General features: G+C 64.3%; 1 protein-coding gene across 3 annotated transcripts in view; it reads right to left on the bottom strand.

Moving 5' to 3' along the window:
- The window catches only part of GRAMD4 (GRAM domain containing 4), a 100,384-nt gene that overhangs the window by 2,375 nt on the left and 78,268 nt on the right, over window positions 1–19,741 (bottom strand). For all 3 annotated transcript variants that reach the window (XM_037845080.1, XM_037845079.1, XM_037845081.1), the window contains exons 5-18: window positions 17,752–17,813; window positions 12,021–12,153; window positions 11,351–11,376; window positions 10,710–10,801; window positions 9,778–9,869; window positions 8,611–8,659; window positions 7,607–7,678; window positions 7,075–7,118; window positions 6,871–6,980; window positions 3,668–3,822; window positions 2,459–2,603; window positions 1,919–2,012; window positions 1,125–1,209; window positions 258–326 (exon numbers count right to left, since the gene is read on the bottom strand). In XM_037845080.1, the coding sequence (XP_037701008.1) occupies window positions 258–326; window positions 1,125–1,209; window positions 1,919–2,012; window positions 2,459–2,603; window positions 3,668–3,822; window positions 6,871–6,980; window positions 7,075–7,118; window positions 7,607–7,678; window positions 8,611–8,659; window positions 9,778–9,869; window positions 10,710–10,801; window positions 11,351–11,376; window positions 12,021–12,153; window positions 17,752–17,813 (1,228 nt within the window). The remainder of the gene's footprint in view (window positions 1–257; window positions 327–1,124; window positions 1,210–1,918; window positions 2,013–2,458; window positions 2,604–3,667; window positions 3,823–6,870; window positions 6,981–7,074; window positions 7,119–7,606; window positions 7,679–8,610; window positions 8,660–9,777; window positions 9,870–10,709; window positions 10,802–11,350; window positions 11,377–12,020; window positions 12,154–17,751; window positions 17,814–19,741) is intronic.

The following is a 19,741-nucleotide window of genomic DNA, read 5'->3' on the forward strand; positions in this document are numbered from 1 at the left end:
CCATGCCAACCCAGAGGCCTTCAGGGAAACCGAGGCAGGAGGCAGCAGAAGCGGGCTCCTCGTTGGGAGCTGCACCCGTGCCGTGCTGCGACTCGGCCACTCAGAGCCGGGAGGCCCAGATCCTCACTGCCTCAGGGGTTCCTGCTGCCACGGGGGTGGGCAGGGTGTCCCCAGCCCCCTCCCCCAGTGGGAACCCCACCCGGCCGGCAGTGCTGAGCCTGTCCAGGCCGCTCCAAGGCCAGCCGCCCGGCACTTACTTTCTGGGTTGATGGTGTTGACACCGCGATCCCCATGCCGGATCCCGGGAGGACAGACAGAACCTTGTACTGGAGGACAAAGCTCCGGTCACAGCAGACCCTCCCCCAGCCACCCCGCAGGGGGCCCTAGGGGGTCACCGGCCATCCCAGGACACATGGCAGCCAGGCAGCACCCAACGTGATGGAGACTCAGGCAGCGAGTGGCCGTCCCACGCCCCGTTGGCTCGACGGATCCAGCCAGGGAGGATGGACCAGGGCCCAGGGTGGCTCCGGGGTGGGGCCCTTGGAGCCCTGAGTCTAGGGTCCCTCCCCAGGAGCCCCTGAGCCCGCTGAGACTGACCTCACACCTCCCCAGAGTGGGCAGTGACCTCCCAGTGGCCCATGGTGCCCAAGGCCTGGGAGCAAGGAAAGGAGGGGCTCTCCCAGGCCCCTGCAGACACCATGCCCGTGCCCAGGACTCTGGGAGCCGGACAGCCCAGGGCCACCACCGCCAGTGTGAGGGTCGGCGGGCAGATGGCAAAGGTCAGAGGAGGGCCTGGAGTGGCTTGGACCCCGGCCCCCCTTGCTAGTGTGTGACTGGGGCTGGGCTGAGCCTGGCCTGGGGGTGCTGTCACACCTGCCTGCAACGGCGCCTCGGGCTGAGCAGCTGCTGGAGAGACCCTCGCGGCCCACCTGGAGGCCATGCATGGAGGGACGCGCAGGGCTCGGGCCCTGACCTCCAGCCCAGGACGGATGCGGTGGGCGAGATGCACTGGGCTGCTAGGGCCATGCAAACCCGCCGGGCTCTGGGCCCTGTGGCACCTCGCTTCCTAAGAGGGGTTCAGGGGACAGCGGGAGCCCTGGCGGCCAGCGGGGAGCAGCGCTCACCTTCTGGATGTCCGTGATGTCTGCCAGCTTGATCACCTTGTTCCTCTTGGAGGACCCGGACTTGGAGCTCTCGAAGCACAGGTAACTAGGTGGGAAGGACAGACAGACACGTCACCTGACACGTCACCCCCAAACACAGCTGCCCGCTCCGTGTGACCACGTGCCGCCTCTCACGCGGGAGTCCGCTTCAGGGGAAGGGACTCACAGCCGTGAGGCGATAAAAACCACTGCTGTCTGCTGAACTGAGACTTAGTCTCCCCGGGAGACACCAGCACCCCAAAACCTAGCCGGAGGGGGTCTCCATGGCCATTCCCTCAGCAGGGAGGGTAGCGGGGAGGCGAGGGCCTGTGGAGGCTGCCACGAGGGAGCCAGGCGGTCAGGGCTCCCGCGAGGCTGAAGGCTGCCTGCACCGGGATCTGCTCTCCCGCCCCCCACACCAGGCCTGGGAGCCCCGAGGGGCAGTGTCCTGCAGTCCTGTCCCACGTCTGGGTGGCAGCACCCCGCCCGGCAGCCAGAAGGACCCCCGCCTGCCCGGGCCCGCGGCTCTAAAGGGAGCTGAATTATCTCTGCCTGGGCGGGGACGCGCTGCTGCCCGCTCTCCGGACATTTCCAAACCCCCATCACGAGCTCCCCAGGCCCTGCCTGCCTGCTGGCCCAGAGGCCAACAGAACAGGACGGGCCCCAGGCAAGGCCCCTGCTCTCCTGCATCCACCTCGGGGCAGCCCTGGGCCCTGGCACCCCACCCCTGAGAATGCACGGCCCAGCCGCGCCCCCCACCCTGGCCCCTCACTCACTTCTCAGTCACGTAGAGGACCCCGTTCCTGATGTAGTCTGTCGGCATCTTCCGGTCTCTGTTGATGAGGCAGCAGCGCCAGCCGTTCTCACAGACTGTGGGGGGGAGAGGGACCAGCTGGGATTTCAGGAGCACCAGGATCTTGGGTGTTTCCGTGGGGGGGGTCGTTACAAAAAGCCTGCTGTGTGAGACCGGCTCGGAGCTGCCTGTCCCCGACGCGCTCATTTCTCTACGACGTCCCCGGGTCTGGCACAGACGCACCCTGCACCTGCCCTGATGCTGCCATGGGTGCCCCTGGGGGGCAAGCACAACCACCTCACCCTGCCGTGTCTGCTTCAGAGCAGGCCCCCCGTTTCCACTGCCGAGAGCACGTCCTGCTCCCCCAGGTGCTGCCTGGTGGGTCCCATGGGCCCTCGGTGCCGGGGCTGCCACTCAGGGGCCCCCGCAGGCACGGCCCCCACCCGCGGCACCCAGGGCCCACCGGGGCTTGCCCCTCCCTGCGTGCCGACCCCAGGCCCACGGCTCGCCGCCGCTCACACACCTGCCAGTGGCCGCTCGTTCTCCGTCAGGTTGAAGACCTCGTGGAAGTTGCCCTTCTTGGTGCCGTGCAGGCGGCTGGCGTCCTCGTCCCTGCTCGGGCCGGCGGGCACACTCGCCACGCAGCTCCGGGAGGAGGCGGCCTGCAGCTGCGGGGCGGACGCCAGGTCAGCGGGGGGCGCTGGCCACAGCGGGTGGGGGAGCAGGGGACATGGGGGCACGCTGACCCCCCCAAGAAAACCTCAGACGGCTCATCGGCTGCTTACGGCCCCTCCATGGGGTGTGGCCCCCCAGGCACCTGCAGGGTCCTGTGGTGGGCCCCCACTCCTGCCACTGCCCACCACCTGTCCCACCACAAACTGCTGCCCCAGCCTGTGTCCCCAGCCCACGTCCTCGTCCCCTCCGTGCTCTTCTGAGTGGCCAGCCCTCTGTGGTCTCGACCCCAGGAAGGCCCCCCCATCCTGCCACCCCAGGCCAAGATGGGCCCTGTCTCCGCCAATGCTGCCAGAGTCCTCTGTGCCCCCATCTCCGCTGACGTAGCTGTTTGTGGCGCCTGCCTACATGACAGGAGCCTGCCCAGTGGGGGCAGTTCTGGCTCCAAACGAGCTTTTTGTCCTGTATCCTGGGAAGCCCAGCCCACGCGTGATCCTAAGCCTCAGTCCCTCCCACAGAAGTGCCAATGGGTCATCGGAACCCTCACCTCAGAGGACACTCATGTGTGGACACTACACTCCAGCATCACCTCCTCCAGGAAGCCCTCCCAGACTGCCCAGGAGTCCTGCTGGGCCCTGAACTGCCCCACTTGTCTGAAAACCATGAGGGGAGCACTGTGTCCTTGTAGGGGCACAGAGTGCAGTGCCCCCAGGCCCCATGAGAACCATGATCCTCAGGCAGGGCCTCTCCGTGCTGCTGGGCCTGGCCTTGGAGCGCCCTCCCCAGGGCTCCTTCCCCCCAGGCTGTGGGCCAGCCTGGCTCTGGGGGCCCCGCTGCTCCCCGCCCGTCTCTGCAAGAGGGTCCCCAAGGGCCTTCAGGGGCTGGTTGGCGCCTCAATGATGGCAGAAGTGACAGATGAACCTTAGCGATGGCGACGCCAGTGGCAGGAAAACAGCCTCACAATGTTTGGCTCGTCTCAAGGGCACCATAAAATCGAGAGCCCTTGCCGAGAGGGGCGCAGAGCTGACGGGGCCGAGGGGACGGGGCCCGGCCTGCTCACCCTGCGGGCCGTGGCGCTGCTCGTCCTCTCCTTGAGCTGGGGGTCCGTGGGGAGGCCCCTCCAGATGATGTAGGGCGTGTCGTACTTGGCGCGCAGCCGTGGGCAGCGCTTGAAGACAAAGTCGATGAGGAAGAACTTGACTCCCGCGTAGAGGCCTGCGGGGAGCAGAGCCCGCGTCACCCGAGCCCGGCGTCCTGCGGTTTACGGGGGACGGTGGTTCCGCACATTCTGTGGGAGGGGGGATCAGAGAGGGGCCAGCGACACAGGTCCGAGGACGGTCAGCCTTGGGGGGTCACCCCAGGGACCAGAAGTGGGGTTCAGGGCCAGGAGGAGGCACACCCACAGGTGCCTCAGGCCAAAGAGTCAAAAAACCCAAACCACGAGTTGCTATTCTCCCAGGGATGGCGGGGAGGAAGGCTCGGGGGTCGGGGGGCCTGTCCCCGGCTCTCCCCTCCCACTGGCCGTGGCCCCTCATGGTCCCTGGTCCTGGAGGGAGAGAGGGGCCCGCCCGGCTCCCCAGGCGGGTGTTAGCACTAACCACCGCACTCCCCCAGCGCCAGAGCCGGGGGGCCCAAGCCCTCCTGGTGGGGGTGGGACTGGGGGTGCCAGTGGGAGACCCCGGACACATCTGCAAACAGAGAGATGAGGGCCCCCGACGCACAGCCGCTGCCCTCCCCAGCACCTTGCCCAGGTCTGGCCACACTGCTGCGCCTCCACCGGAGCGTTCTAGACAGGACCTGGCCTGGGTGGGGGTGGGCCGCAGGGGTCCGAGTGGTGGGGTGGCCACAGGACCTCAGCCCTGCAGCCTCTCACCGCAGCTTCCTCCCCACGGCCCCTTCACGGCTCTCCGATTCCACCCTTGAGCTTGGAAACACCCCTCTTCTGCTCGAGCCTCCCACCCAGCAGACTGCAAGACCCCTCCCTGCCCCGTCACCTACCCCCACCTCGTCCCTGCCTTCTGCCGTCCCCGTAGCCTGGATGCTACCCCAGACGCCTGCATGGCCACCTTTCCAGGAGGCCCCCCTGAGCCCCGGCCTGAGCACCCACCCTCGCCCGGCACTGTCCCTGCATCTGCTGCTGGTCTGTCCCCACCAGGACCCGGCCTCCAGAGGGAGGGACTTGCCCCCTGGTGCCCAGGTGACACCAGCTGGCACCACAGAGCCCGAGCTGGTCCTCGAGAGGGCTCTGCCTCTAGGGGTGTGCAGGGCCTGGGAGGCTGCGGGTCATGCTGCAGTCAGGCCCTTCTTCAAGAGGGACTGGGTAGGGCCGCAGCGTCTCTGTGGCTTGATTTTTGCCTCTGAAACACGTGTTCACATAAACTCACAAACCAGGCCCCACTTTTTGACCCCAGCTCCCCGTTCTGATTCTGGAAATGCACACAGTGCCAACAGTGGCCTGGCTTGGGCAGCCCCACGGCTCGGGGGAAGGTTCCAAGCCACACTCCGGCAAGTCCGTGCATGGAAGTGGGCTGGCTACCCGGCCCGGGCACAGGGCCCTCGTCTACAGCATGGGACAGCGAGCAGCTCCTGGGGAGGAGACAGACAGTGAGCTCACCTACACCTGGCAGCACAGGGGGTGCCGGCTGTGGGGGGCCCAAGCCTCACTGGCCCTTGTGGAGCAGGAAGCAGGGCAAATCCACACGCCAAGCCCATGTGTCCACCTCTGGGCCTCAGCCCAGGGCGACAGGCCCAGGAAAAGCTCTGCCCTCGGGCCGGCCACTGCCCCTTGAGCCTCGGCTTCTGGGCCTAGCCACAGGGTTCTGTGCATGGTGGCAGTTCTGCCCTCTCTTACCCCGAGAGGATTTGCAGGGAAGGACCTGAGTTTTGAAAGCAGGGCCCTGCTCACAGCTGCGCCCCCCGTGTCCTGGCGAGACCACCCAGGGGAGCCCCTTGGAAGCAATGCTGCTCTTTTGTAAATGGGATTTAGCCGCCCGATCCCCTGCCCACCCACTCATGCCCAATCCATCTGTCCTGCCGTGGGGCTAAAAGCAAACAAAGCAAGCAAAGCTGCCGCCTGGGTGCTCAGGGGCCAGGGGGACAACACGGATGAGACACGCCATCAACCAACAACACAGGTGCCACTGGTCGTGGGAGCCGGGAAGGAAACGAACAGCGTGAGACGGACGCTCTGGGCCCAGACCAGTGGGTAACAAGGACGAGGCCCCAACAGGGCTTCCAGGAGGGCTGCGTCCGTCACCCCGAGGCCATCTGAACACCCTATGTCATGCAGCACACATGGGAGACAAGCGACCACGCACAGCTGCTGGGTGGGCCCAGGTCCCCTCCTGCCTCCAAGGGCTCTCCCCTGTTCACGGGGGCATCGGGACGAGCTGCGCAAGAACGCTGCTCTCACCCCACATGGGCTTCCCAGCAGCGCCCCGAAAGGCACCTGCTGCACCGAGCATCACCCCCACCTGGCTCCCCATCCTTCCTGCTCACCACCCACTGAACCATCCCATCAGGGCTCCAAGATGCCCCCTCTGCCCCCACAGGGCGCCTGTGGGTCCCGCTGCCGCAAGAATCCAGTGCCCAGAACACGCTGGTGCTGGACAAATTTTTGTGGCATGAAAGAGGAAAAAATGCGGGCAAGGGTCAGGAGCTCACTGCCACACCAGCACCCATCCCCAAGGACAATGCAGCCCTCATCGCCAGCCTTCCTGCTCCTTTCCGGGTGATCAACGCACGAGCCGGCCATTTCAGAGTGGACGTGACCCGTGGCCGCCACCGTGCAGCTCAGCTCTCACCAGCTGCTACCCCGGCTCACGTGCGCTGCCCGAGGTGCAGGAACCAGAACCCACCAGGAGTCTGCCAGTGCTCGGAGACGCCTGAGTCACAGGTCCCGGGCGGCCCCCAGATCCCATGGCTCGGGCCTCAGCTCCACAGGATCCTCCCGCTTTGCAGCCAACCAGGGGGCAGCTGAGGTGGGCCCGGTTTAGGGAACAAGAACCCGTCTCTGGGTTTCAGACAGGCTTCATTTCTCCCAAATGTAAACGTTTTGATGAAACGCCACTCGATGGAAGCCCAGAAGAGTCTGTGTGTACGCAGGAAGGAACCCAGTGTGCCTTTAACACGTGTGCGTGTCCCTGGAGGCCCCAGAGATGTGCCAGACCCGCTGGCCGGGGATGTCCCCGGACTCTCCCCTCGCACGTGCCCGAGAGTGCCCACGCGTCGGCTCGGACCCGGGAACCAGGCGCCCGTCCTTACCCACGACGAGCCCCACGAGGCGGTAGGGGAAGAAGCAGGAGGCGAGAAAGGCGGCCCACAGGGCGACGTACAGCTTCTGGGTGATCTCAGGCTGGACCCACATGAACAGGCTGCGGGCGACACGGGAGACGGGCAGGCTCAGCCCCGGCGGCCACCACCGCCGGCCGCCCAGGCGCTGGCCACGGGCCAGGGCTGCCAACTTACTTCTTGATCTTTTCCAGGATGTCAGCCATCTTGCCGAAGAGGTTCTGTGGGAAGAGCCCAAGACTGCGGCTCAGCAGCCCCCGGCCTTCCCCTGGCCTTCCCCTGGCACAGGGACGAGGCACAGCGCACGCCGGGAGGCCCTAGATTCACGGGCTGTCAGCAGATGTGCACCGTGCCTGTCTGCAGACCCCAGCAGGGCCAAGAGGGGCCCCGGATCCGCCCAGCTCTGCCCTGGCAAGGGTAGCTTGGTGCTGCTGACGGTGAGGCCAGACCCAGGCCCGCGTCCACCCGGCTCTGACTGCCAGGGGCTGTTCTCTACCTGCAAGGCCTGAGCCCCCAGAGACCACCGCAGGAGGGTGGGCAGGGCGAGGGGCGGCAGGCACGTGCGCCCTCCTCTGCAATCCAGAGCCAGTGCAAGTGCTGCTGAGGGGAGGAGCCACCCAAGAAGAAACCAACACCTGCCGCCAGGCCTGGAGTCTGGAGGTGCTCTGGGCACCGGCCACCCCAGCTGCGCGAGGCCCGGCAGCAGTACCTGGGCTTTCTGGGCCACGTCCAGCACGAGCTGAAACTTCTCAGACACGGTCAGATCTTCTTTTGGAGGTTCCTTCAGTGAAAGGGGAAAGAGAATTTTCCACTGAAATTCAATAGCTCAGAAAAATTACTGATGAAAACAGCGGGACAGCCGCCCAGTCCCGGGGCCCCATGGGTCGCTCTGAGTCCCCTGTAGGACCTGGCATGAGGAGACCTGGGCCAAGGACCCACCTCTCATGGAGCTCGCCTGCAGGCCTGCATTTAGGAGACCCTCTAACCCCCCCAACCACCATCTCACAGGCGGGGAAACCGAGGCCAGGCACAGAGAGGCCCTGCTCCCCAGCCTAATGAGTGGTGGGGTCTGAGTTCTACGTCTCCCTGCTCATTCCACCAACCTCCCGGGGGCCTTGCGGGGACCCCCTGTACCCCCACTGGGTGTCTCCCTGACCCTGCCCAGGGGGCCCGGTGGGTGCCCCAGCCCCCAGCCCGGCTACACCAGCAGTTCCGCCCCCCAGGCTGGGGTCTCCCTTGAGGGCAGGGTGGGCAACTGATTCTATAAAGGGCCAGGGGGGCAAATATTTCTGGCTTTATGGGTCATGTGGTCCCAACTTGTTGCTATAACACAAAAGCAGCTGGAGACAGTGTGCAGTGGTGGCGGCGGCTACTAACGCTTTACCTACAGACAGACGCGGGCACAGTCACAGCCAACTGTGCCCTCGAGCCCAGGGCGAGTACGCGCGACTGGCCCAGACAGCACCCACCCAAGCCCCCCGCCAGGAAAAGGCCAGGACAGTGGGGAAGGGGCTCCCTGTGTGGCCACAGCTGGATGGCAAGGGGCTCCCAGGGACGTGGCCGGCCTCTCCGCCCCCAGCTTTCTAGCCAGGGCAGGGCTTCCAGCGGACGTCCACCACCCTCAGCTGCAGTCCCTGGAGACCTCCCGGCCTTCTGCATGGTGGCCGCTGGCCTGTGACCCTGGAGGAGACCCTTCTGCCCCCCAGGACTTACCACAACCTCTGCCACTTCAGGCACGATGCTCCACTGGATCCTCCAGCCCCTGCACACAAGAAGCCAATGCAGGCTCTTAGGAGAGCACGATCCACAGGGGAAACGAGTGCACCATCTAACGCCTTTAGCGCCAGCCAGGGGATGGAGAAGGGGCTTCTGGAACCCGCCTCCGAGCCCCCGGACAGCTCTGCAGTGAGGCCTTTCCGGGGGCGGAGGGTGACAAAGCAGCTGGTCCTGATGGGGAGTGAGAAGGGCTTCTCGCCATAAGCCAGTCAGAGCCGTGATAGCCGGGGGCACCAGCTCATCGGGCCTTAGCCTCGGGTTCCATGAGCTCCTTCAAAAGTCTGTGTGGGGTTTCTCTTCCATGAAAAACATTCCCGAGAACCACCTTCAGCAGGCCCAGAAATGACGTAGAGAAACTGGTGCACACAAATGTGCATTTTTGACCTGCTGAGTGCGCAGAGCCTGCGGGGGCCCCTCTTTCCGGGTCAAGTTAAAGTGGAAGTTTGCTCTGCCGGGGCAGCCTCGGGGGAAGCGGACCCGAGCAGCCGGGAGCGGGGTCCGCTGGGGAAGGAGCTGGCACCCCCAAGCTGAGGCGCAGCCCCACGTGGGCGTGCCGGCTCCCTGCCAAGCCCCCCGCGGCCTCCTTGAAGGGGGCATGTGGGAGGCAGAGACCAACACTGAGGCCCCTCCCAAGCTCAACCAAGGGCCGACTCGTTGGCAAAAAACGCCTGCAACGGCCGATGCCCCGTCTGCAAACTGCACCTCCTCGTTCTGAATTTCAGCCTCTTCTCACAACACACAGTGACCACGGGGTACCCCACAGGGCACAGATCCTCGGCGAGTTCATCCCCCCACCCGCTGGGATGCAGTCCCTGTGGTTCAGGGAAAACGCCCCCCAAAACCACTGCATGGACAGGAAAACAGGTGTGGGGGGCCCTGCCCCAGCCCCCCAGGGGCGTCAAGGGGACAAGCTGGCCGGGGAGCAGGTGCATCTCCACTGGGCCTCAGAGCCCCTGGGTGCCATCTCGGGGGTTTCTAAAGCTCAAAGAGGAGGACCCAAGGTCAGTGGCAGGGTGGGGCAGCCGGGCACCATGCCGGCCGAGGGTGCAGGGAGACATCAGAGAACTGACCCGGCAGCGAGGCCCCCGGCAGCGCCTGACCTACCTGGCTATGAGGTAATTGAGGGACAACCTCAAAATTGCGAGGAACAGGAACATGGGGACGGCCCAGCCGTGCCACACGGCGTTCATGTACACCTGTGGGTCACAGGAGGGGGGCTCAGGTGGCGAGTTTGGCTCAGGTCACCCCAAATGTGCTGTGTCCCTCCCCCTGCAGCAGGCAGAGCCTGAAGAACAGGCCCCAGCAGCTCCCCCAGGACTCGGGGGCCAGGGCCTGGGCTGCCTCCTATACCCCCACACCCGTCCCCCGAGGGCCACCAGTGGGGGGGTCGGGCTGCACGAGGGGCAGGGGCGGGGAAGGCCACGCAGGTGGGGGGCAGGGGCGTCTCCTGAGAAGCAGCCGACCCCACGTGGGGTCCCGGCCAGAGATCGGGTCACCATCAGGACTCGGGGCGAGGGGCCGGGCGGGGGCAGGGCTGGCCGTGTGCTGGCACCCACCGTGCACCGGAAGGGCCGTGGGGCTGCATGGCCTCCGTCCCACCCAGAGCTGCATCTGCACGCTGCAGCTGCAGTCCCACCTGCAGTCTCACCCACATGCCCGGGGGCCCCTGGACCCCATGGCCCACCAAGCCCACCCTCGGCCCCCACACCCCTGGCTTGTTGGCAGCCCCGGCCCCAGGCGCCCGGTGGGTCCGGCCAACAGCACAGCAGGCGGGTCCAGGCACCCTTCCCAGGAACAGAGCCACAAGGGGCGTCTCCGGGCAGATTTGGGGAGCCCACGGCAGGCCCTGGACTGCACCCCACACCCCTCACCTGACGCTGACAACCCACCGCTGGCAGGCAGCTGGGCCCACTTCACGGAGAAGGAGAACGAGACTGGCCAGGCCCCGGCTCACCCTGCCCCTTCCTGCGCCTCACCCCCTCCCCGGGCCCGGGGCCGGCGGATGCGCTGGGCTGGGGGCTGCCCCCGGCACTCACGATGAAGGCGATGGCGGATGTGTAGACGGAGTACCAGTCGGACAAGGCAGAGAGGTTCTTCAGGAAGCTGGTGACAGGCTTGGCACCGCGCTCTGGGGACAGAACACAGATGCACAGGTAAGCCCGGGTCACGCTGGGAGGGGAGGGGGCACGTGCGCCCCAAGTGTGACCAGAACCTGAGCCAACTCGGGTCTGTCTGGCTCCAAACCTTCAGCTCCTGGAGGGACCCGCCCCCCAGCACCAATGCCCGCTGGGGGCCCTCGACCAGTGCCCGCACCAGTGACAGCGGGCGGAGAGGACCTGGGCACGAGGGGCGAGCGAGGGCAGGAGAGCGGGGCTGGGAGACACCTGGGAAGGGAGAGGCCTGCTGCTCCCCTGGATGCCAGGGGGCTCCTGAGCCCAGGGGAGGGTGGGCAGAGTGGGCCCCACCTCGCCCGGCCGGGACCCGAGGGCCTGGGCCCTTCTCAGCCTGGCCCTAACTGCGGGGAGGGAGGGGTCTTCCCAGAAGTGTCCTCGGTGAAAGACAGCCCAGCTCAGGGCCAGAGCCCATGCTCCCCGAGGGCCCCCAGACCCCCACCAGGCAAAAGGGCCCCAGGATGTGTCCACATTTTACGAAACCACGTGGGGAACTGGGTACTCACTTAGTCTCCGCATGTTCTCAGTTAGCCTGGGAGGGGGAGGGGAGGAAGACAGGAAGCAGGAGAGGGAGGGGAAGGAAAGAGGGAAAGCAGGGTGAGTGCCCCAGTCACCCCATTTCCCAGCCCTGGGTTGCAGTGCTCAGCCTGGCACATAGGGGCTCGGGGCCCATCCTTGGACACATGGAGCTGACACAGAGAAGCACCGCACAGCGACACACGCCCGAGCGGACCACCCAGTGCGCCCTACAAGTGAGTCGGGAAGAGTGGAGCGTCTCACCAGTGGGGCCACCATCCTTGCTGCCAGCCCCGTCCCCCTAGAACCTGAGTCCTGAGGGTGCAGACCTCTCTGTCTGGCCCCCCGGTGCCCCCAGGGTTGCCGCCGGGGAAGGGAGCCATGTCTGTGGAGTGGGCAAGTCCAGGGATGGGCAGAGGAGCCCCCTACCCACGCGGGGACGGCCCCGGGGCAGCGGGCACTGCGGGTGGGACGGATGAGCAGAGGTGGCTGTGCCGCTGGCCCTGTGGACCGACCCACTCCGCAGGACGAGGCCCCGAGGAGTCCCCAGAGCTCACAGCTGCCCAGTCTGGCCAGTTCACTTAGCACACAGGGCTGTGCGGCCCCGGAAGCCCCCGGAGCAGGGGGCAGGGCGGCCTCCCCGCTTGAGCCCCCACCCACCTCCTGGCACTGAGTGGCTCCTCCGCCTCCACGGTGCTTTCCTCGGGCTGGAACCGGAAGTCCTCCACATACTCCCCAAACTTCTCGTAGAACCACTTCTGGACGCGGGAGATGAGCCCCTGGCCCCGACGGTCTGCGGGGACAGTCAGGATGCGGTGTGGGTGTTCCACTCGAGGGCTAAGGGGGCCCATGGGTGAGAGGGTGCCGCAAAGACAGGAGTGCGCTGGGGGGCACGCTGCGGCATGAGGGCGGGGACGTGTGCGGGGTACCCACGGTCCTTCTCAGGCCAGGGCAGGCCCTGCCTGGGGGGGTTCTGGGGAGCGGGAGGCCCAACAGTGAGTGCAGCTGGGCGCTGGGCACGAGGCTCAGGAGGGGCTGGTCCCTGCAGGAGGAACGTCCAGGGGCTTGGGCAGTGCACACAGAGCCCGGCCCAGCTCCGAGGGGCGGCCCACCCCAGCGACGCAGAGCAGAGCCGCTCCGGGCCTGTGAGCACCCTGGTCTCCGCTGGCCGGCTGAGCGTGCCCCTGCGTGTTGGGGACTGAGTCACGACCCCATAAATTGCATGTTTGGGGCCAACCCCGGGTCCTGGGGGTGGGAACCCGTCTGGACGCAGGACTGTTGAAGGTGTTACCAGCTAAGGTGCCTGAACTGAAGCGGGTGGGGGGGGGGCTTCAGGCAACGTGACTGACGTCCTTGTAAGCCAAGGAAATTGGACACAGAGAGAAGCCACGGGGAGCAGACAGAGCTGGAAGGCAACGGAACCTGGAAGAGGAAGGAGACGCCACCCCGTGCATGGCCACGTGACGGAAAAGCCAAGGAACCCCAAAGAGTGCCAGCCAGCCAGGAGCTACCGACCCCGGGGGAAGGCAGCCTCCCAGCCTCGGGAACCGTGAGGCGGTTCATTCCTGTTGTAAGCCGCCCCACGGGTGGGATTTGTTTCAGCAGCTGAGAAACAAATACAGTTTTTGGTAGCGGGAAGGGGTGCTGCTACGACAAATACCTAGAAATGTGGAAATGGTTTTGGAATTGGGGAATGGGTAGAGACTGGAAGAATTGTGAGGAACTCGACAGAAAAAGCCCAGACGGCTTTGAAGAGACTTGCACTGGTCTGAATCTGTTATGTACCCCATAAAAATCCATGTTCTTTAGTGCAATCTTGTCGGGGCAGACCTACTGTGGGTGGGATCTTTTGATTAGATTATTTCCATGGAGATGTGATCCTGCCCTTTCAGGGTGGGTCTTGATTAGTTTACTGGAGTCTTGAAGAGAGCTCAGAGCCCACAAAGACCCAGATGCGTGGAGAAGCAGACAGAAGGACGTTTGGAGATGCTAAGTTAAGAGATGAAGCCCAGAGTTTGCCCCGGAGAATCTAAGTGAGAACCACAGACGCTTAAGGAGAAAGCCACTGGAATCAGAAGCTGAAGGCAGCACAATCCGGGAGCAAAGGATCAGCAGACACCAGCGACGTGCCTTCCCAGCAAACAGGTGTTCCGGACGCCATCAGCCTTTCCTCAGTGACAGTGTCCTCTTGTTGATGCCTTAGTTTGGACACTTTTATGGCCTTAGAACAGTAAATTTGTAAGCTAATAAATCCCCTTTATTAAAGGCAATCCATTTCTGGTATTTCGCATTCTGGCAGCTTCAGCAAACCAGAACAAAATGGTTGGTAGAAATGTGGACAGTAAAGGAACTTCTGCTAAGGCCTTAGAAGGAAACGGTGAGTGTGTTATTGGAAACTGGAGGAAAGAGGAGCCCTGTTTGAAAGTGGCAGAGAGTGTGGCTGAATTGAGCTGTGACGTCGGATGGAAGGCAGAACCTGAGAGTGATGCACTTGGATATTTAGCTGAGCAGATTTCCAAGCTCAGTGAGGAAGGTGCAACCTGGCTTCTCCTTGCAGCTTATAGTGAAATGAGAAAGGAAGGCGACAAGCTGAGAATTAAACCCTTAAGCACAAGGGAAACAGCAGGTGACAATTTTGCATATTCTCAGCCTATCTAGATGATGTGCCCTGAGACCAGACCAGAGTGGCTCTATCAGGGACCTCCCTGAGCTTCCAGAAAGTGATTCCCTGGAGAACAGGGCTCCCTGTGGGGGTTTAATGGGACATGGATCCTGTCAGCCCCTTAAGAAGATGCCAGGATTGGAGGTGCAGTTACCCAGGAAGCATCAGTGGAAAGTTCTCTTGCCTGGACCCCTCTGAACTGCACGCAACAAGGTTTTTGAGAAGTGAGCAAGAGCAGAACCACTGCCAGCCTGGACTGAAAGGGACAGAGGAGGAAGGAACTGAAGGAAGAACGGCTTCAAGGGCAGAGCCAGGGAAGCCAAGCTCCGGACCGAAGGGACCTCCTCAGGCTGAGAGCAGCCCACCCAGGTGTGTGCAGAGGGTGGGGCTGCCCTCGTGCTTGGAGGGGGCAGGTTATCTGCCCCTGCCCTTGGAGGGGGTGGGCCTTGTATCCCATTTTCAGGGAGAGCACTGCCACCCCAATGCTTGGAGAGGGTGGGACCTCACCCCCACGTTCAGAGAGCAGGGCTGCTACACAAGGCTCGGAAAGGGGTGGGGCTGCCGCTCCATCAGGCCTGGAGGACAAAACGCTGCTCCACGGATGGCTCTCAGACCCCGAAATTTAACAGAGCTGGCCCTGCTGGGCTTCGGAATCATTTGGGACCCATGACCCCTGTTTTCCTTCCAAGTTTTCCCTATGGGAATGGAAACGTTTATCGTATGTCTGTCCCTCCATTTTATACCGGAAGCAGGTAACTTGTCCTCTGGGTCTCACAGACCCACAGGCAGAGGGGATCTGGGCCCAGGGGAGGCCACACCCGTAACCAATTTTGATGAGACTTTGTACTTAATGTTTTCCGGGAATGACTTGAGGCTTTGGGGATGTGTGATGGAATGATGGAATGTCCTCTTGGGGTCCAGAGGGCAGAGTGTTGGGGACTGAATCCTGCCCCCCACAAAAGGCATGTTTGGGTCCAACAGTCCTGTGGGTGGGGCCCCATGTGTACCCAGGACCTGTGACGATGTTGTCTTCAAAGCTAAGTGCCCAAACTCAAGGAGGGGGCCTTTATCCGACAGGGCCGAAGACCTTGTAAGCCAAGGAAAGCAGACACGGAGGGGAAGCCACGGGAGCTGCCAGAACCTGGAAGTCAGCGGAACCCGGGAGAGAAAGGAGACGCTGCTGTGTGCACGGACATGTGATCCCAAAGGACGCCAGCCGCCCAGCCAGAGATGCCAACTCCGGGAGGAAGCCGGCCGCCCAGCCAGAGATGCCAACCCCGGGAGGAAGCCGGCCGCCCAGCCAGAGATGCCAACCCCGGGAGGAAGCCGGCCGCCCAGCCAGAGATGCCAACCCCGGGAGGAAGCCGGCAGCCCAGCCAGAGATGCCAACCCCGGGAGGAAGCCGGCCGCCCAGCCAGAGATGCCAACCCCGGGAGGAAGCCGGCCGCCCAGCCAGAGATGCCAACTCCGGGAGGAAGCCGGCCGCCCAGCCAGAGATGCCAACCCCGGGAGGAAGCCGGCCGCCCAGCCCCTGAAACTGTGAGCTGATAAATTCCCCATGTTAAGCCCCCCGCCCCATGGTATCTATTTCGCGGCTGGGGAAGTAGTCCACCACGCTCCCCACACCCCGGACCCTCGGAGGCCGGAGCAGCCGGCTCATTCCAGGCTGTCTCCAGCAACTGGGAGCTGCTGAGGTAACTTCTCAGCCATTTTGGGAGCCCCCCTCCCTCTCTCTCGCTGGGCAGACTGTCCATCTGGGAGACGGCTGGTGGGCTCCCCTCACCCTGGACATCGGGTGAGTGGGGGGCCGGGGTGGCAGGCCCCCTGGCAGCGAAGTGACCTGGGTGCAGGCGAGCTCCCGGCAGAGGTCGGGCTCCACCGTCTTAGAATCCACACACAGCAGCTGAGACCCCTGACCACAGCGAATCCTGCCTAACGCGGGCACATTTTGGGGGATGAAAAGGCCTGTTACCTCGGGCAGCAGTTTGCCAAGTGGCCTGCAGGGGGCACCACCCCACCACGACTAAGGAAGCCAGATGCCAGAGGGCGGGAGCCGTGAGCTGGGGGTGCAGGGGCTCAGGGGCCCCAAGAAACAGGGGCCAAACTTGTGGGCACAGGGGCCAAAGGCCAGATCAGCCGGGGACGACCCAGGCCTGGGTGGGGAGAGAACGGGGCTGAGGGTCCTCGGGGGCTTCCTCTGCTCCTAACTGGGGGGTCACAGGGTTTCGTCCCAGGCCAGAGTGTAGACTGAGGCCCCGTGGCCACCCGGTCTCAGCCGTCTCATCTGCCCAGCCCGGCGCTTACAGCTTGGAAGCCGGCGAAAGGGGGGGTGTAGGAGGACGTGCGCCAGTGAGATGCCACTCATGGACACCAAAATTCAAATTTCATACAATGTTCACACGTTGTGAAATATTATCCTTTTCATTCTTCCCCCAACCATCAAAATCTGTAAGGGCCATTTTAAAAATGCAAACACAGGCCCTGGGCTGTAGCTTGCCGACCCAGGTTGGGGTGCATTCTATTCTCTTTCCAGCTGCTGCTAAATGGCTGGCTCCTACCCCAGCCCTACCCCTAACCCCACCCCGGAGGGCAGGCCCACCCACTTCTCTTGGCAGCCAGGACCCTGGTGGCGCTTTTTGCTGGGCCCCTCCCAGGGGAAGGTGACATCCGTTAAGGAAAAGAAACCCTAAGAAGGCTTTTCCCTTCAGCCGTTTTCAAGACTGACCCTCCTCACTGGCCTCGCACTGAGCCCACCCCAGCCCTCGGGAGACCCACGGCCATCAGAAGGAGCTCAGGTTCCAGAAAAGCCTCTGGGGAGGGCCGGGCCATCTGCAAACACGGATCTGGGGTCTCCCTGACACATCCCCTCGTGTGGAAAGCGACCAGTGGTCTGGGGGCGCTCCTGGCTGGCAGCAGGTCTCGCACACGGGGCTTTCACGCCAAGCCTGGGCTGGGCCATGGGTGCCCAAGGTGGCCACAAGCTCAGGAGGTGGCAGCAGCAGGCCCTGCACCCAGCCCCAGGAAAGCTCCGCTGGGGCCAAGGCGACTTCCGCTCTGAAGGCAGCAGGGCCTGCGTGGGGGGCAGGAGGCCTGGTTGTGGCCCCAGCCCAGCCTCCACCTGGTGGACGCCCCGAGGGGCAGTGCGTCCCTCCCAGGGCCTCTGCTTCCCCCTTACAGGGGGACTCGAAGTCCCTCCAGCGTTGCTCTGTGAGCCCCACGGCTCACGCGCGGGCCCCTGGGAACGGGCAGCCGCAGGAAGAGGCGTTGCGTCCGAGGGCCACCGTGGAGCCACGGCCTTCGTGAGCCAAATGGAAGGTGCAGTTTCCTCCCACCCACCTCTGAGCCAACGACAATTTCAGAAAACATGAAGCATCACATAAGATGAAGATCCCGCTCTGGCAGAGGTTGTGTCTGCTGACCCGGGAGGGCAGATCCGACTTCGGCCACCCCTGACCCGACCCCTCCCGCGGAGTGACCAGCCCATGGAAACAGGCCACGGCATGGCTGTGGGAAAGGCGGAGGGACAGCTGGTCCGAGTTTGCGGGGCTGAAAATAGACACCACGTTTTATTTTTATGACAAACTAAAATCACGTTTTGGTTGAACGACCTGAGTTTGCGCATTCACCAACCCAGTTCCAAGGAGGTGCCTCCTGGGTGTGAGCAGGTGCCGTCGGGGACAGAAGCCACACGCGCTCAGGCCCTCGTCCCCGCCGCGGCCGGGGGCTTACCTGCGCCGTTGTTCGCCTGCGTCTGCCCTCTGGGGGGCTGGGGCGCCACCGGCTCCTCGGATCTTCAAAGGAGGGGGAAGAAGAGGCCAGACGTCCGTGAGCTCAACGCCCGGAGCCGGGTCAGGGCTCGGCAGCATTCTCACCGCCTCTAAGGGAACGCACTTCACGGGACAGTGCTCCGGTGAAGGGGGCCCTCGCGGGGAGTCCTTCACCCCCAGACCAGGCAGGCGGGCTCTGCTCGACAAAGGCACGGTTTTGTCCCGCGATGAGTGAACACGGTGCCTTGTACACAGACAGCTCCTTCCTTTCCCATTCGTCTTAACCCGTCTGCTTCTTTCTGTATCTTTAGCTCAGGATAAGTGGCTCTTACATGCCCGGTTAGCCTGATTACAGGGTACCGCTCTGCACACGTGTTGATCGAGCACGAGGCTGCTCACCCACACCAGCCCCCTGACCCTCTTGGAGCCCCCGGGCCAGCGGCAGCACCCTGGCCCGTTGTCACGGAGGCCTGAGGGTTCTGCCCTCTCATGGGGTTTCTCCTGCTTGTGGCTCCTGACCCCTGACCCGACAGTGACCCACGACGGGCCCTGATGGGGCTGGACCCCAGCAGCTGGCCCGGACCCCAATCCTTGGGCAGTGCCTCCATCTGGTTCTTGGCCAGCCTGCACCCTGGTGCCGCAGCCCACCCAGCCTGCGCTGGCCCGGGGCAGGGGCTCCCACCTGCTCCTGTCCCCTCCTTGGGTAAGGAGCCAGGTAAGGCCCCCAGTAAGTCCTAACCCTACCCCTCTCCTGCGGACAGGTAGTGTGGCCTTTACTGAAAGACACCAGAAAACACACAAAGAGGCGCCATGTGCAGGAGGCGGGGAGGCAGAGGACTGTCTCCAAACAGAGCAAGTGCCCCGGCTCTGTCGGAGCTTACAACTCCCTGGTGAAAACCCAAAGGAAGCTGGGAGCTGGCCAGGAAACCCGAGGGAGCTGTTTCCCCTATTCCCACTGACATGCCCCCAGAGTGTGGGCTCTGTGCTGGGGAGCAACTCCTCGGGGCCCCAGCTAAAAATCATCATCATCATCATCTCCACCACGTGATTCTCTTTCACCCCACAGAGAAGGCAGTTTGGGGTTGGGGCACCCCAGCAGCAGCAGCGTGCACCCCCAACTGGTGAGAGCTGCTTGCCCAGGCCAGGAAGGACAGTGGGGGACTGGGTGGGGCTGCAGGGAGCCGGGTCCTGTAGGGGGGCAGGAGGCTAAGGGGTGGAAGGGCTGCGAGGGATGCTGCAGGTCGTGGGGGGAGGTGGGGCTGCAGGGAACCAGAGCTGGAGGCGGGGGGTGGTCTGCAGAAGCCACTGGCTTGCCCTCCCAGGCCTTGTCTGCAGCCCCCAACTGGATAAGCCTTGTTGGGTTATCGGGACCCCCCATGACACACGCTTTTCCCTCCAGCTGAGCTGCCCCTCCCCGGTCACTGGGGGTCAGGGGCAGGCTCTGGGGAGAGGCTGGGCCCCAGCACGGGGTACACCCCAGAGCCAGCTCCACCCTGGCCACAGGGCCACAGACACGGGAGCCTCTCCTGCACCCGTCCCCGTCAGAAGAGGGGATGTGGCTGTGACAGCAGAGCCCCAGGCCACAGCATGCACAGGAGCTAAGAGAGGGCATCAGGGCAGGGAAGCGTTCTGAGGGGCAGGGAGTGGGCAGAGGGGTGGTGGGAGGTCAGGAGCCGGGGCGGGGCCCACAGGCCAGGACTCAGGGGTGAGGGGGTCCGGGGGGCTTGGCAAGCTCTCCGCGAGTCTCTCTGCAGCCCTTCCGGCCATGAGCTGTGCCAGGGCTCGGGGCGACCCCTCCTCTGCCCTCCTGGCCAGGGGAAGGGAGACAGGCACCCCGAGGTGGTGGGTACTGACAGGCACGGGAAGCCGGGGCCAGGCGTGTCGGCAGCGGCTCAGCCCCCAGGCCCCGTGGGACAGAGGGGCACTGCCGCTGTGACACTCCAGCCCAGCAG

The sequence above is a fragment of the Choloepus didactylus genome, chromosome 8 (assembly GCF_015220235.1).
Source record: "Choloepus didactylus isolate mChoDid1 chromosome 8, mChoDid1.pri, whole genome shotgun sequence".
NCBI lineage: Eukaryota > Metazoa > Chordata > Mammalia > Pilosa > Megalonychidae > Choloepus > Choloepus didactylus.